General features: G+C 50.6%; 1 protein-coding gene across 6 annotated transcripts in view; it reads left to right on the top strand.

Moving 5' to 3' along the window:
* Nucleotides 1–14,424, top strand: part of LOC138481476 (Y+L amino acid transporter 2-like) — a 703,293-nt gene that overhangs the window by 452,387 nt on the left and 236,482 nt on the right. For all 6 annotated transcript variants that reach the window (XM_069613638.1, XM_069613637.1, XM_069613642.1 and 3 more), the window contains one exon: nt 9,588–9,732. In XM_069613638.1, coding sequence (XP_069469739.1) covers nt 9,588–9,732 — 145 coding nt within the window. The remainder of the gene's footprint in view (nt 1–9,587; nt 9,733–14,424) is intronic.

The raw sequence follows: 14,424 nt of genomic DNA, 5'->3' as shown, positions 1-14,424 counted from the left end.
AATTCAGCCAAATCGGTGGAATTAGCACTAGCTGTAATACCGCTGAAATCCCCCATGGAGTCCTATCAACTCTAATTAATGAGGACTAACACCACCAAACACCACTTGTAATCTGGCCGTAATACCGCTGGACCAAGTGGTGGTAATGGAAATACCGTTTGATGGTATCTCTGTGGATTTACTGCCCAGACACTACACATCTCGTAATGAGGTCCTTGATTTCCTAAGGTTTTGGGGATCCTAAAAAGAGGCACATTTCAAGATCTTTCCAGTTTTTTTTAGGGCTTTTCAGGGAATTCCATGCTTTTCTGTTTCAGCATTAACTCTCCCAGGGTGGGTCAGGTGATTGTATAAATTCATTTAGCCTTTGCTGGAAGCCAACAGTGGGCTATCAGGATTGTAGTGTTTCTTTAAATAAGCCTGCAAGTCTCTCAAAAACAGGAGATCCTTGCCATTTTGTGGACCATTTGTGCCGAATTACAGATTATTTAAACACTAGCTAGTGACACATTTCCTTTTTGCAGCCAGTTAAGGATTTGGGACTAGGCTATGAAAGAGATCAGGGGCACTGACTTGGCTTTACATTCTACATCCACCAAAGTGAAACCTGTTGACAATGCAAAAGTCCAGACATTTGCCATTGGAACCAAAATGTATCTTTATCCCGCCTTTCGGATCTTTGGAGGGCTGGGGAGTGAGTTGTACGCCTGTTCGCTTATTATGTTAACCGTCGCCCCCGTGTCTATGAGGAATTCCACCGGTGTGTTGTTGATTTGTAGCAGGAGCGTCGGACTGTGTTGGGTGGCTGTGGCGTTGTTGAGCGCCCACACGTACCCTTTTTTCCGTTGATTGTCCTCTGATGACTGGGATTCACTGCCTGACGGGGATCTCATCTCAATGTACCGGACGAACCGTCTTCTTTGCGATCACCTCGATCCATCCGATGGCCTTCTGTCGTCTCTGGCGTAGGAGCTCCTTCGAGGTTTTTCTTCTCTCCGGGTTCCTGGCTGGTCTTCTTCTCCTCTGCCTGCTGGTGGGCTATGTCGCAAGCTTCTCCTTCTCTTCTGTTGTCTCGTTCTGCTGGGTCCCTGTCCCGGCGGATTTTTGCAGACGGCTCTGTAGTGGTCCATTCCACCACAGGCGGCGCACTTTTGTCCTACAGCAGGGCAGTCACCCACGTGCGGATACTCGAATCCGCATCTGTAGCACGTGGCGTCAGTTCCTTCCCACCCGTTGAGGGCGCGGTATGCAGTCTGTTAATGGTCTCAGCAGTCAGCAGGGGGTGTTGAATGGTAACCTTGCCTAGGCTGTCGAGCTGCGACTCGACTGCTGCTTCCATCCTGGCCAGTGCAAGGATTTCCTCGAGGGACCTTTGCTTTTGGAGGAGCTGCTTCCTGAACGGCTGCGAGATGCAGCCTGCTATGACTTGAGATCTTAGCGCCTCGTCATTCCACTCCCTTCATTTATGAAAATGGAGGTTGAAGTTGTTATCGCAAAGATACAAGGGGTCACATGATTATCCTTTATCCTGCTTTGTATGTTTACCAGGTGGTGGCCATCTTTGGCCAGTGGATGTCTGTGTCCAAAGACTAGGGCTGGATTCAGCACAAAGCCTCTTATGACTGGCATTTGTAAACGCCTGTCTGGGTTTGCGTGGTTTCATTCCTTTGTGTAAGAGAACTTTCCAGAATACCTTATGGGATGGTCTGCCATTAGCTTACCACACCTCTGTTTGAATGATGATTGGTGTGTGATTGGAAGTGGTGTTCACTCATTGGTCCTTTGGGTGATAAAAGCTGACCCCTGTGCCCACTAACCTTGGCGACAGACAAGGATCTCTGAACCTGCACTCTGGAAGGCCTGAAGGTCTGTACCAGCACCCTTTGAGACCCGAACAATTTGACAGTGAAACTTTGCCTCCCCAAAGAAGCACAGAAGGAAACCACAGTGTACTCCTTTCCCCTGATTCGATGTGGATAACAGGATTGCAGCCTCAGATTAAAAACCTCATCTCACCAATTCTGACCGTGTCCGCTTTGTCAGACACAGAAGTGGGCACCCTTTCACTGCCAGGACCCTGTAGACTCTCTGTGCTGAATCAACCCAAGATTCTTCACCACAGGACCCCAGGCAAGTGCCCTGGATCTGTCTCCTTTCACATGGGACTCTCCACAGCCCTGTGCAGTCTCTAATCCTGCAACCACACTGCCGAATTCACCTTCCCAGTCCATTTCCCATGACTGTCTCCTCTCTGGTGGGCTTTCTTCAGCTCACCCCATTCTCAGAAGAAAGATCCTGTGTCTGAGGGTGATTTGGGAACCCTGCATCACCAACAACCTCTGACCACAGCCAGCTTACCTGTTTGCTCCTTGGGTTCCAAAATCTGACCTGGAAATCTCCAAGTCTTTAACAATCATCCTTTCAAAGAGTCTGGGATCCCATCTGCATCAGTGTGCCATTGCTGGTGCTCTCGGTTGTAGCTGAACAACGTGCCAGCAACCCCCACTGGAAACCGACAACCACATCCTGCAGAACCGCTTACTCTGGCACTGCTGTCAGATACGTTCTTCAATTCATTTTTCATGCATGGGCATCTTTTCATCTCCACCGACTCTTGAGGGTCTCCCCCACTGGAACTCCAGGAACTGCTCCTCTGGGGCACTTTCACACAGAGGTAACTCTCTCCCGCCAACACTGTCCCTATTCGCAATACTGGCCCCAGTTCTTTTTGAGAGCCATAATTCAGCCAAATCGGTGGAATTAGCACTAGCTGTAATACCGCTGAAATCCCCCATGGAGTCCTATCAACTCTAATTAATGAGGACTAACACCACCAAACACCACTTGTAATCTGGCCGTAATACCGCTGGACCAAGTGGTGGTAATGGAAATACCGTTTGATGGTATCTCTGTGAATTTACTGCCCAGACACTACACATCTCGTAATGAGGTCCTTGATTTCCTAAGGTTTTGGGGATCCTAAAAAGAGGCACATTTCAAGATCTTTCCAGTTTTTTTTAGGGCTTTTCAGGGAATTCCATGCTTTTCTGTTTCAGCATTAACTCTCCCAGGGTGGGTCAGGTGATTGTATAAATTCATTTAGCCTTTGCTGGAAGCCAACAGTGGGCTATCAGGATTGTAGTGTTTCTTTAAATAAGCCTGCAAGTCTCTCAAAAACAGGAGATCCTTGCCATTTTGTGGACCATTTGTGCCGAATTACAGATTATTTAAACACCAGCTAGTGACACATTTCCTTTTTGCAGCCAGTTAAGGATTTGGGACTAGGCTATGGAAGAGATCAGGGGCACTGACTTGGCTTTACATTCTACATCCACCAAAGTGAAACCTGTTGACAATGCAAAAGTCCAGACATTTGCCATTGGAACCAAAATGTATCTTTATCCCGCCTTTCGGATCTTTGGAGGGCTGGGGAGTGAGTTGTACGCCTGTTCGCTTATTATGTTAACCGTCGCCCCCGTGTCTATGAGGAATTCCACCGGTGTGTTGTTGATTTGTAGCAGGAGCGTCGGACTGTGTTGGGTGGCTGTGGCGTTGTTGAGCGCCCACACGTACCCTTTTTTCCGTTGATTGTCCTCTGATGACTGGGATTCACTGCCTGACGGGGATCTCATCTCAATGTACCGGACGAACCGTCTTCTTTGCGATCACCTCGATCCATCCGATGGCCTTCTGTCGTCTCTGGCGTAGGAGCTCCTTCGAGGTTTTTCTTCTCTCCGGGTTCCTGGCTGGTCTTCTTCTCCTCTGCCTGCTGGTGGGCTATGTCGCAAGCTTCTCCTTCTCTTCTGTTGTCTCGTTCTGCTGGGTCCCTGTCCCGGCGGATTTTTGCAGACGGCTCTGTAGTGGTCCATTCCACCACAGGCGGCGCACTTTTGTCCTACAGCAGGGCAGTCACCCACGTGCGGATACTCGAATCCGCATCTGTAGCACGTAGCGTCAGTTCCTTCCCACCCGTTGAGGGCGCGGTATGCAGTCTGTTAATGGTCTCAGCAGTCAGCAGGGGGTGTTGAATGGTAACCTTGCCTAGGCTGTCGAGCTGCGACTCGACTGCTGCTTCCATCCTGGCCAGTGCAAGGATTTCCTCGAGGGACCTTTGCTTTTGGAGGAGCTGCTTCCTGAACGGCTGCGAGATGCAGCCTGCTATGACTTGAGATCTTAGCGCCTCGTCATTCCACTCCCTTCATTTATGAAATGGAGGTTGAAGTTGTTATCGCAAAGATACAAGGGGTCACATGATTATCCTTTATCCTGCTTTGTATGTTTACCAGGTGGTGGCCATCTTTGGCCAGTGGATGTCTGTGTCCAAAGACTAGGGCTGGATTCAGCACAAAGCCTCTTATGACTGGCATTTGTAAACGCCTGTCTGGGTTTGCGTGGTTTCATTCCTTTGTGTAAGAGAACTTTCCAGAATACCTTATGGGATGGTCTGCCATTAGCTTACCACACCTCTGTTTGAATGATGATTGGTGTGTGATTGGAAGTGGTGTTCACTCATTGGTCCTTTGGGTGATAAAAGCTGACCCCTGTGCCCACTAACCTTGGCGACAGACAAGGATCTCTGAACCTGCACTCTGGAAGGCCTGAAGGTCTGTACCAGCACCCTTTGAGACCCGAACAATTTGACAGTGAAACTTTGCCTCCCCAAAGAAGCACAGAAGGAAACCACAGTGTACTCCTTTCCCCTGATTCGATGTGGATAACAGGATTGCAGCCTCAGATTAAAAACCTCATCTCACCAATTCTGACCGTGTCCGCTTTGTCAGACACAGAAGTGGGCACCCTTTCACCTCCAGGACCCTGTAGACTCTCTGTGCTGAATCAACCCAAGATTCTTCACCACAGGACCCCAGGCAAGTGCCCTGGATCTGTCTCCTTTCACATGGGACTCTCCACAGCCCTGTGCAGTCTCTAATCCTGCAACCACACTGCCGAATTCACCTTCCCAGTCCATTTCCCATGACTGTCTCCTCTCTGGTGGGCTTTCTTCAGCTCACCCCATTCTCAGAAGAAAGATCCTGTGTCTGAGGGTGATTTGGGAACCCTGCATCACCAACAACCTCTGACCACAGCCAGCTTACCTGTTTGCTCCTTGGGTTCCAAAATCTGACCTGGAAATCTCCAAGTCTTTAACAATCATCCTTTCAAAGAGTCTGGGATCCCATCTGCATCAGTGTGCCATTGCTGGTGCTCTCGGTTGTAGCTGAACAACGTGCCAGCAACCCCCACTGGAAACCGACAACCACATCCTGCAGAACCGCTTACTCTGGCACTGCTGTCAGATACGTTCTTCAATTCATTTTTCATGCATGGGCATCTTTTCATCTCCACCGACTCTTGAGGGTCTCCCCCACTGGAACTCCAGGAACTGCTCCTCTGGGGCACTTTCACACAGAGGTAACTCTCTCCCGCCAACACTGTCCCTATTCGCAATACTGGCCCCAGTTCTTTTTGAGAGCCATAATTCAGCCAAATCGGTGGAATTAGCACTAGCTGTAATACCGCTGAAATCCCCCATGGAGTCCTATCAACTCTAATTAATGAGGACTAACACCACCAAACACCACTTGTAATCTGGCCGTAATACCGCTGGACCAAGTGGTGGTAATGGAAATACCGTTTGATGGTATCTCTGTGGATTTACTGCCCAGACACTACACATCTCGTAATGAGGTCCTTGATTTCCTAAGGTTTTGGGGATCCTAAAAAGAGGCACATTTCAAGATCTTTCCAGTTTTTTTTAGGGCTTTTCAGGGAATTCCATGCTTTTCTGTTTCAGCATTAACTCTCCCAGGGTGGGTCAGGTGATTGTATAAATTCATTTAGCCTTTGCTGGAAGCCAACAGTGGGCTATCAGGATTGTAGTGTTTCTTTAAATAAGCCTGCAAGTCTCTCAAAAACAGGAGATCCTTGCCATTTTGTGGACCATTTTTGCCGAATTACAGATTATTTAAACACCAGCTAGTGACACATTTCCTTTTTGCAGCCAGTTAAGGATTTGGGACTAGGCTATGGAAGAGATCAGGGGCACTGACTTGGCTTTACATTCTACATCCACCAAAGTGAAACCTGTTGACAATGCAAAAGTCCAGACATTTGCCATTGGAACCAAAATGTATCTTTATCCCGCCTTTCGGATCTTTGGAGGGCTGGGGAGTGAGTTGTACGCCTGTTCGCTTATTATGTTAACCGTCGCCGCCGTGTCTATGAGGAATTCCACCGGTGTGTTGTTGATTTGTAGCAGGAGCGTCGGACTGTGTTGGGTGGCTGTGGCGTTGTTGAGCGCCCACACGTACCCTTTTTTCCGTTGATTGTCCTCTGATGACTGGGATTCACTGCCTGACGGGGATCTCATCTCAATGTACCGGACGAACCGTCTTCTTTGCGATCACCTCAATCCATCCGATGGCCTTCTGTCGTCTCTGGCGTAGGAGCTCCTTCGAGGTTTTTCTTCTCTCCGGGTTCCTGGCTGGTCTTCTTCTCCTCTGCCTGCTGGTGGGCTATGTCGCAAGCTTCTCCTTCTCTTCTGTTGTCTCGTTCTGCTGGGTCCCTGTCCCGGCGGATTTTTGCAGACGGCTCTGTAGTGGTCCATTCCACCACAGGCGGCGCACTTTTGTCCTACAGCAGGGCAGTCACCCACGTGCGGATACTCGAATCCGCATCTGTAGCACGTGGCGTCAGTTCCTTCCCACCCGTTGAGGGCGCGGTATGCAGTCTGTTAATGGTCTCAGCAGTCAGCAGGGGGTGTTGAATGGTAACCTTGCCTAGGCTGTCGAGCTGCGACTCGACTGCTGCTTCCATCCTGGCCAGTGCAAGGATTTCCTCGAGGGACCTTTGCTTTTGGAGGAGCTGCTTCCTGAACGGCTGCGAGATGCAGCCTGCTATGACTTGAGATCTTAGCGCCTCGTCATTTGAGTACCTATGGAACTCACAGTACTTTAGCTTGATGCGTAGGCGCATCACAAAGTTGTCAAGGGACTCTCCTTTCTCCTGTCTCGTAGTGTGAACGACGTGGCGCTCGTAGTCAATGTTTGTATGGGGCGTGAAATATTCTGATAGCTTCCCATGTAGTTCCGCATAAGTGACCGTGTCTACGTTCATCAGTTCGCCTGCGATGTTCCTGACAGCGGGGCCTACTGTCATGAATAGGGTGTTTTTCAGCATCGCGTTGTCGGTCAAGCCAATTGCCCCCGTGTAGAATTTGAAATCCCTGAGCCATAAGACCCATCTGGGTCCTAGGTTGGATGTGTCTCTAACATCAAAGGGGCCCGGTAGCGGTAAATTGTGAGCGGCGGTACCTGACGTTGGTGCCTGTTGATGGCCATCCGCCACGGCTCCAGATCCGTCCGACGTGGAGGCTACGGGGCTCACTGGGGCCGACATGTCCGCTGCGACTGTGGTGGACGCCAGGCACCTCTGTGCCGCCTTGTGTTGTGCTGTGTGGCCGCCCGCAGCACGTGTAGGCGGTGAGCAGCCTCTTCACAGGCTCGGGCGTGTCCTTGGCCTCTTCCCGGGCTGGCGCGTGTTCTTACTGTCCCCTGGATCTTCGGTCCGTCTCAGGGCATCCCGCCGATCGCGGGTTGATGTGCGGGGGGGGCGGGACCCACGGCAATTTGCCCGCGGGCCCGCGTTCGCTTCTTCGAGCGCACCTGTGGCCGATCCCCCGCGGCTTCGGCCGCTTCGGCCGCTCCCACGCGGTGTTTGTGGGGGGGGCCTCCTCCCCCTTCGGCACTCCGTGCCTGCGGCCTCTCCGGCGGTTCCTGTGTTCGGGAGGTGCGCCGACGCGCCACGCCGCTCGACCGCGGACCTCCGTGGCACCCCTGGCCTTCGGGGCGGAGGTGTGCCGACGCGCAGCACCCGCACGCCTGCGGGCCTCCGGGGTTGCGAGTGGGTACGATGTACCCCTCGTCGCCAAATGTAGGGTTTTACGCGGGTGCCCTAACCGCTAGGAACAGAGTCCGCCAGGAGCCGGGGTACGGTGCAACCTCTTTATTCTTCACTTCAACAGGAACTGCCCTCCCCATGTCCCGCCCCCTCCCTAGCCCAACGTCACTTCCCTTGTGCAGGGAACTAAGACCGCAACGGCGGTCTGCCCACACAACGATGTGGGTGGGCTGTCTAGCCCTCACTAACAACCTGACACAGGAGTTTCCAAAACATCCAAGACCCCAACATCCTCATGCCTTTTCTAGCCCGTGAATGTCCAGTGAATGTCTCCAGTCCATTTCATGATCACATGCTTAGCAGAGCTTGTGCCTTCTATATATTTTGGTGGAACTGTATTCCATGGATCACTTCCCGCAATTCCAGCGCTTCACCGTAAAGATGTTAAAAAACTGAAGACAGCCACAGCGGCACTGCGCAGCATATTTTGATGCAAAGCTACGCAGTGCTTAAGTTTTAGGAAAATAAGTGCCAGGATCCAAATATTTTCTACCACACCTGCGACACAGAGGGGCAAATAGTGCCCCAACCACTGTTGACACCACCCATAGCTGCTCGATAGAGTCGAAACATATTTGAGGCTAAGGCTGCAATTCCCGTTAAGGATTGATGCTCTGTGAAATCTACAGATATCAATCCACACAATATATTAGTTGTGTCTTGAAATATAATACATGTTTAAGTGTTCCTTTGAAACACATCACCCTTAACATTATGCTCTCATCCTATCGGTGTCAGGTAGAACATGTTAACCATCTAGCCACAGAAAACTTGAGCAAACGTGATTTTCTCCTATAGTAAATTGACAGACAAATATGGAAACATCATTACTAAACTGATGAACTTGCCTATTATATACTGCAGCATCATGTTCGTGTATAGGTGGCCAATCATGACAGGCACCTCTCTTCGATATTGGCCTTTTCACTGACCTTACCACTTTGCTTGGGCTGCTGGTTGGTAATTGGCCTGTTGTTGTCAACCCACCCTGCCAGCTATTACAGTACAGAACTTACAGGAATGTCATGCAGGCTGTGTGGAGCAGTGTGCGGACATGGCACAGCATTAGTGCCCAGCATTGTCACCTTCCAACCCATTGTTATTTGTGAAAATTGATAAATATCCTGCCCAGCCAAACTGGGCCATCAGGTTCATGTATAGCACTGGGTCGACCAGTATGTAGAGACCTTGGCCAGTGAACTCTGCGGTTGATTGTTATATTGCTAGGACTCGGGGCGTTGCTGGAGGGGCGGATGGGGCTGAGGGCACTATAGCCCTGGGTCTTTTGGTTGTAGCCTGGATAGAAGCTCAGAGGCTACAACCAAAAAACTAGCTAGGCCTGAGTCCCGACAGTCCCGAGCCCCAGATCATTTCCAGACCTAGCAGCACCCCTGGTTGAAATAATAAGTTGCCAAAATACTACAGCATAATCAAGCTTGGATCAGAAATAAGTGCCAGGACTGAGCCCTGGCAAGCCCCCTCACAAATTAAGCACTAGGGCAATAGGCCGATATACTGACTTCTGTCTAAGGTAAAATAATGTTCTATTTCAGCACTTTTGACATCACTGCCCTGCTAATAGATATTACCTTAAATGGCTGAATGTGATCAAGCTATGTTTCTTCCAGGTGATACCCAGAACTTTGAAAAACCATTTGAGGGCTTGCAGCTGAACGCAGGATCCATGTCACTGGCCCTGTACTCCGCTTTGTATTCATACTCTGGGTGGGATGCTTTGAACTACGTCACTGAAGAAATGAAAAATCCTGAAAGGTAACACTGTCAGAAACATTGTTTTATGTGTGGTAGCATATTAATGTGGTATCCTGGATGTTATGTTATTGCATGTGGGAGTGCTGAGGCCTGGTAGAATGTTCTGTGGAGCTTAGAGTTTTGGGGCACCTGGGGGTTCTACATGTTAAAGTTGGGAACTTGGAGCTGGGCAGGGCACCAAGGTGGAGGCCTGTGACTATCTCTCCTACTTTACTACATGTACCATGGAACATAGGAAGTAATAAAATGTTTCCTTTTCCACTTACCTGGGTCAGCCTGGTTCCTGCTCCATGTGTATTACTGGCCCAGGGTACACCCTGCAGGAGGCAGGATACATCAATTAGCTTCTCTATTTCCTAATTTATTTTCGTATGAGTTTTGATATAGACAGTGGGCCTCATTACGACCCTTGCGGAAATGGAAAAATGATGGCGGAAATGCAATACCGCCATCGAACACCGCTCGTTGCGATCATGACCCGTCACCGTAAAGTACGATGCCATTAGCGACACCGCAGTGAACGGCAACGCTAACTGCACCAAGTACGCGCACGCGCGCCTTGCAAAACCGGAATCACCGCCATGGCGCAACGGTACGCGAATTCTGACCCTAGCGGACATGTACTGAACGCCATCAAGCACGTCGTAAAGTACCATTCCGCCATGGCGAGAAATACGGCAACGCGAACCAACCGTAAATGGCCCACTGAGTGCCTGTACTCCACTCCCTGGCCTCATTGCACAACTCCTGGCAGGCGCAATGTACCCACACTATGCAACCAGTGAAATCCACAATTCACCCATGCATGCCAACGTAGAAAAGCATGCAGGGGCTCAAAGCGCCCCGTGAGTGGGCATCCATGTACGGCATGTCACCATAGCCGTACTGACGCAGCACAGGCATGTGAAGGTACAATACATCAAAATGAAAATCAAGAACACATGACACAAAACAACAGTAGTCCCCCATCGCTTGCCACCAGCGCAAGGCAACATCCAAAACAGCATCCTGAGGGGGATTGCACCAGCCCTGTACTCATGCCAGTAAACAAACCAACCATCAGCAGAAGCATGTACCACACAAGTCGGCAGAGTGACTGAGCAGCCAGGCTCATCCCAAGAGGGGCCGATGGGAGCTGCAGGGCACAGATGGCATCAATACAGAAGCTATTCCAATGGACATGACCCCAGTCCCCCTCCAACAAACGCACGCAAACACAGTCACCTGTGACCAGCCACATTCTGAACAACCCATCATTCCACCAATCGACCTGGCTGACAGGCACCAGTCGGCCAAAAGCCAATCCCCCGCCCCTGAACAGCACATCATGTAAACAGTCACAATGGCAGCCCCTATCCGTGACCATACTGTGCTACGTAGGCAAACGCGGCCAGTACTGTACCACACAACTCAACTCAGAAGGCGGAACACAATGCAGATCATCACGCAATACATACCGCCACAAAGCGAAAATCGCCACATCACCTGCAAAGAACAACGCAACACGACAAATATCGGAATACAATTTAAATGCACATCCAAATGACAAAGGCCCCACAGCAATTTGCAAAATACCACCAAAACAACCATCATCACCGAGGGCTGCATCTGCAATAATTGACCGGCTTCCACTTGTGTGACGCCCTGTACCATCATGGCACACAGGGCCTACATCAACGTTCCAAAAGGCAACATGGAAGCGGCAAGAACCGCAGGTCCGTCCCATGAGGCAGGCACTAGTCGAGCTGAAAGGCCGAAATGTTGCACCTAGCCACCAGTACAGCGTAAGGGCATGTGGCCCATTGGCGATCGTCCCATAAGATCGAAATGGTGCTCCACTGATTCACCCGAAGCTGCAGGAGTCGAGAGTAAAAACCATCTGGAGGAGTGGCGTAGAGATGGCATCTGCAATAGGGCAGGAGATACCTGTCACCCAAAAGAAACACAAATTAACCGATTGCATTACGGGACTCATGATGCATTACAATCTTCATTCAACACACCAAATCCACACCCATATGCATGCTAGCCCACTCCAAAGGAATATACACACCCCTAAATCAGTATCGAATCATAACGAAACCAATCGAGCTAAATACACCATTGTCAACGTCGGTTACTGTGCATGCGTCCGTCAAGATAGAACCCATGACATGGGATTAGTAACGTGCCTAGACACAAGTGTATGAAGGCGCGTCGAGACAGGGAGGATCCGACAAGGGCAGATAGACGTATGTCCCACTATGGCAGCCTTGCATCACATAACGCAGGGGAAGGGGAGTGAATCAAAAAACCCATGTACATGGCAGACCCTAAACGGAATCATCAGTCCATGCATCCACACATCATTCCCTCATCCCGCAATGAAAACGCATGAATATTCACTCACATAATATGTGAAACTTCCATCGCGTCTGTGCGTAATGCAGTCCGCAAAAACCACTGTGCCCCTGGCCGGATCTGTAGTGTTGTGAAGCAAGATGGATTTGGGAACGTCCTGCCTTATCGTCCACTACGCTGTTGCGCATCCCATTCAATTCATATCATTCATTGCCTGCTCGTTATGGGCCATGTCCCAAGGACATTCTACAATAGAACGTTACATTTCCAGCCAGACCTGTGGGCGTATCCTCGCCGCTACTTCAAAACCCAAAATGCTGGCCTTCGAATTCCTCACTTGCAACATTACGTCGAAAAGGCTTCTGTGAACGCTTGCATTCACAATTACATCAATGTAGTGCGGCTGTGTGTCATGATGCTAACTGGCTGCAATCACAAATGGTACGCCACGCCCGTCGGTGAAGTACGTTACTGTGCTGCATGAGGGTCGGCCATCGATCGAGCCCTACATACCACTGACTCTTCACAGGTATGTAAGCGGCTGCAATCATAGCATGTGTAACAATGGGAGCATAGCATGAAAATCAGTCAAAGTACATCACACTGCCATCGGGATTTGATACATGATTCCAATCCCAAGATGCCATGCGGCCAAATGCAGCCTTACGTGCGGGACGTGCTCGGCCAGAAGGGATTGCATCTGCCACAGATTCATTCAATCAGCACAGGTGGAGGCCATACAGGCCGACAGCACATATATTGCAGACCCAAACCCCTCCCACAACCACTCCCACTCCAAAATGCTACCGGCAGGACTAGCGATGTTGGGCCTGGGGTACCAGATAGCACTGCAAGTGCTACAACTACAAGAAGACGACGAACAACAACAGGTACAACAACCGGGCGCACAGGGGAGACGGAGGAGAAGGAGGAGGAGGAGGGCAAAGCAGGGTCAGCAAGGCCCACAAGCACTGCCACTACCACCACGCAGGCGGCCCGCAATCCCACGCCTCCGAGCCGATCCGTTCAACCTCACTGCTGAGCAGATCCACACCCTCTACCGTTTGGACCGGGACACCATAATCGCCATTGTGGACATGACACATGCTGACCTCGTGAGCATGATAGATAGCCCAACCGCCATCCCACCCCTACTGAAGGTGGTGTCTGCACTCCACTTCCTGGCCACAGGCACCTACCAGCACACAGTGGGACAGTTGCATGGCATTTCACAGCCACTGTTCTCACGGACACTCTTCCAAGTGCACGATGCCCTCCTGAAGCACGCCGACGACCACATCACACTACCACGCACGTACCAGGAGATTACCAACGCTAAAGTGGGATTCCATGCACTTGGCGGCATCCCGGGTTGCATTGGTGCCATCGACTGCACCCATGTTGAATTGGTTGTCCCACATGCCATGGAGGTCCAGTACCGCAACCGGAAACAATTTCATTCAATCAATGTGCAAATGGTGTGTGACTCCAACAAGATATTTACGCATTGTTGTGCCAGATTTCCAGGATCTACCCATGATTCTATGGTCCTGAGGAACACAAGAATACCACGCTACATGGAGCGACACGCAGGGCACAGATCCTGGCTACTCGGTGAGTCTCATTCCATGCATGACATCGTGGCCCATTTGATGCGTCAATGACCTTGCAGGGGGGGGGGGGGGGGCTACTTAGCACTATCATTCCACTGACACCCTTTATTCGTCTCATACAGGTGATGCCGGGTATCCACTGAAGAGATGGCTCCTTACACCAATCCGGAACCCACAGAACGAGCATGAGGAGGACTACAACCATGCCCACTCACGTACCCGTGTGGTCATTGAACAGGCATTCGGCCTACTGAAGGCTCGTTTCCGCAGCCTCAGCAGGTCTGGCGGGGCACTCATGTACAGCCATGAGAAGGTTTCTAAGATGGTCATGGCATGTGTCATGCTGCACAACATGTGCATACGTAGGAATGTGCCCATGCCCCCTGACGCTGTACTGCATGCACCTGAAGATGATGATGATGATGAGGGTGGGGATGTGGAGGCACCTCAAGGAGTCCATGAGGCACAGGATGTACGTGCAATCCGACAGAGCATCATAGATGCATGCTTCTAGCAACCACGCATGGTGCCTATTACACGGAAAGGGGACCTGTGGCACTGTGTGTGTGTAGTACAGGCACATTGTGGACTGTACGCCTATGAAGGCCTCGTACGCAAATATCAATGTCCACACATGTCATTGGATGATAATGAGGTGCTGTATTGTTAATGTGATTTGATTTATACACCCTATGGACCCGCCACCCAGTGAAGCCCAACACACCCCCTCCACCCTACT

Source organism: Ambystoma mexicanum, chromosome 5p, assembly GCF_040938575.1.
Source record: "Ambystoma mexicanum isolate Mex_15411 chromosome 5p, UKY_AmexF1_1, whole genome shotgun sequence".
Classification (NCBI taxonomy): domain Eukaryota; kingdom Metazoa; phylum Chordata; class Amphibia; order Caudata; family Ambystomatidae; genus Ambystoma; species Ambystoma mexicanum.
Note: the sequence above shows the minus strand (reverse complement) of the source record. Positions and strands in the feature narration are given on the sequence as shown.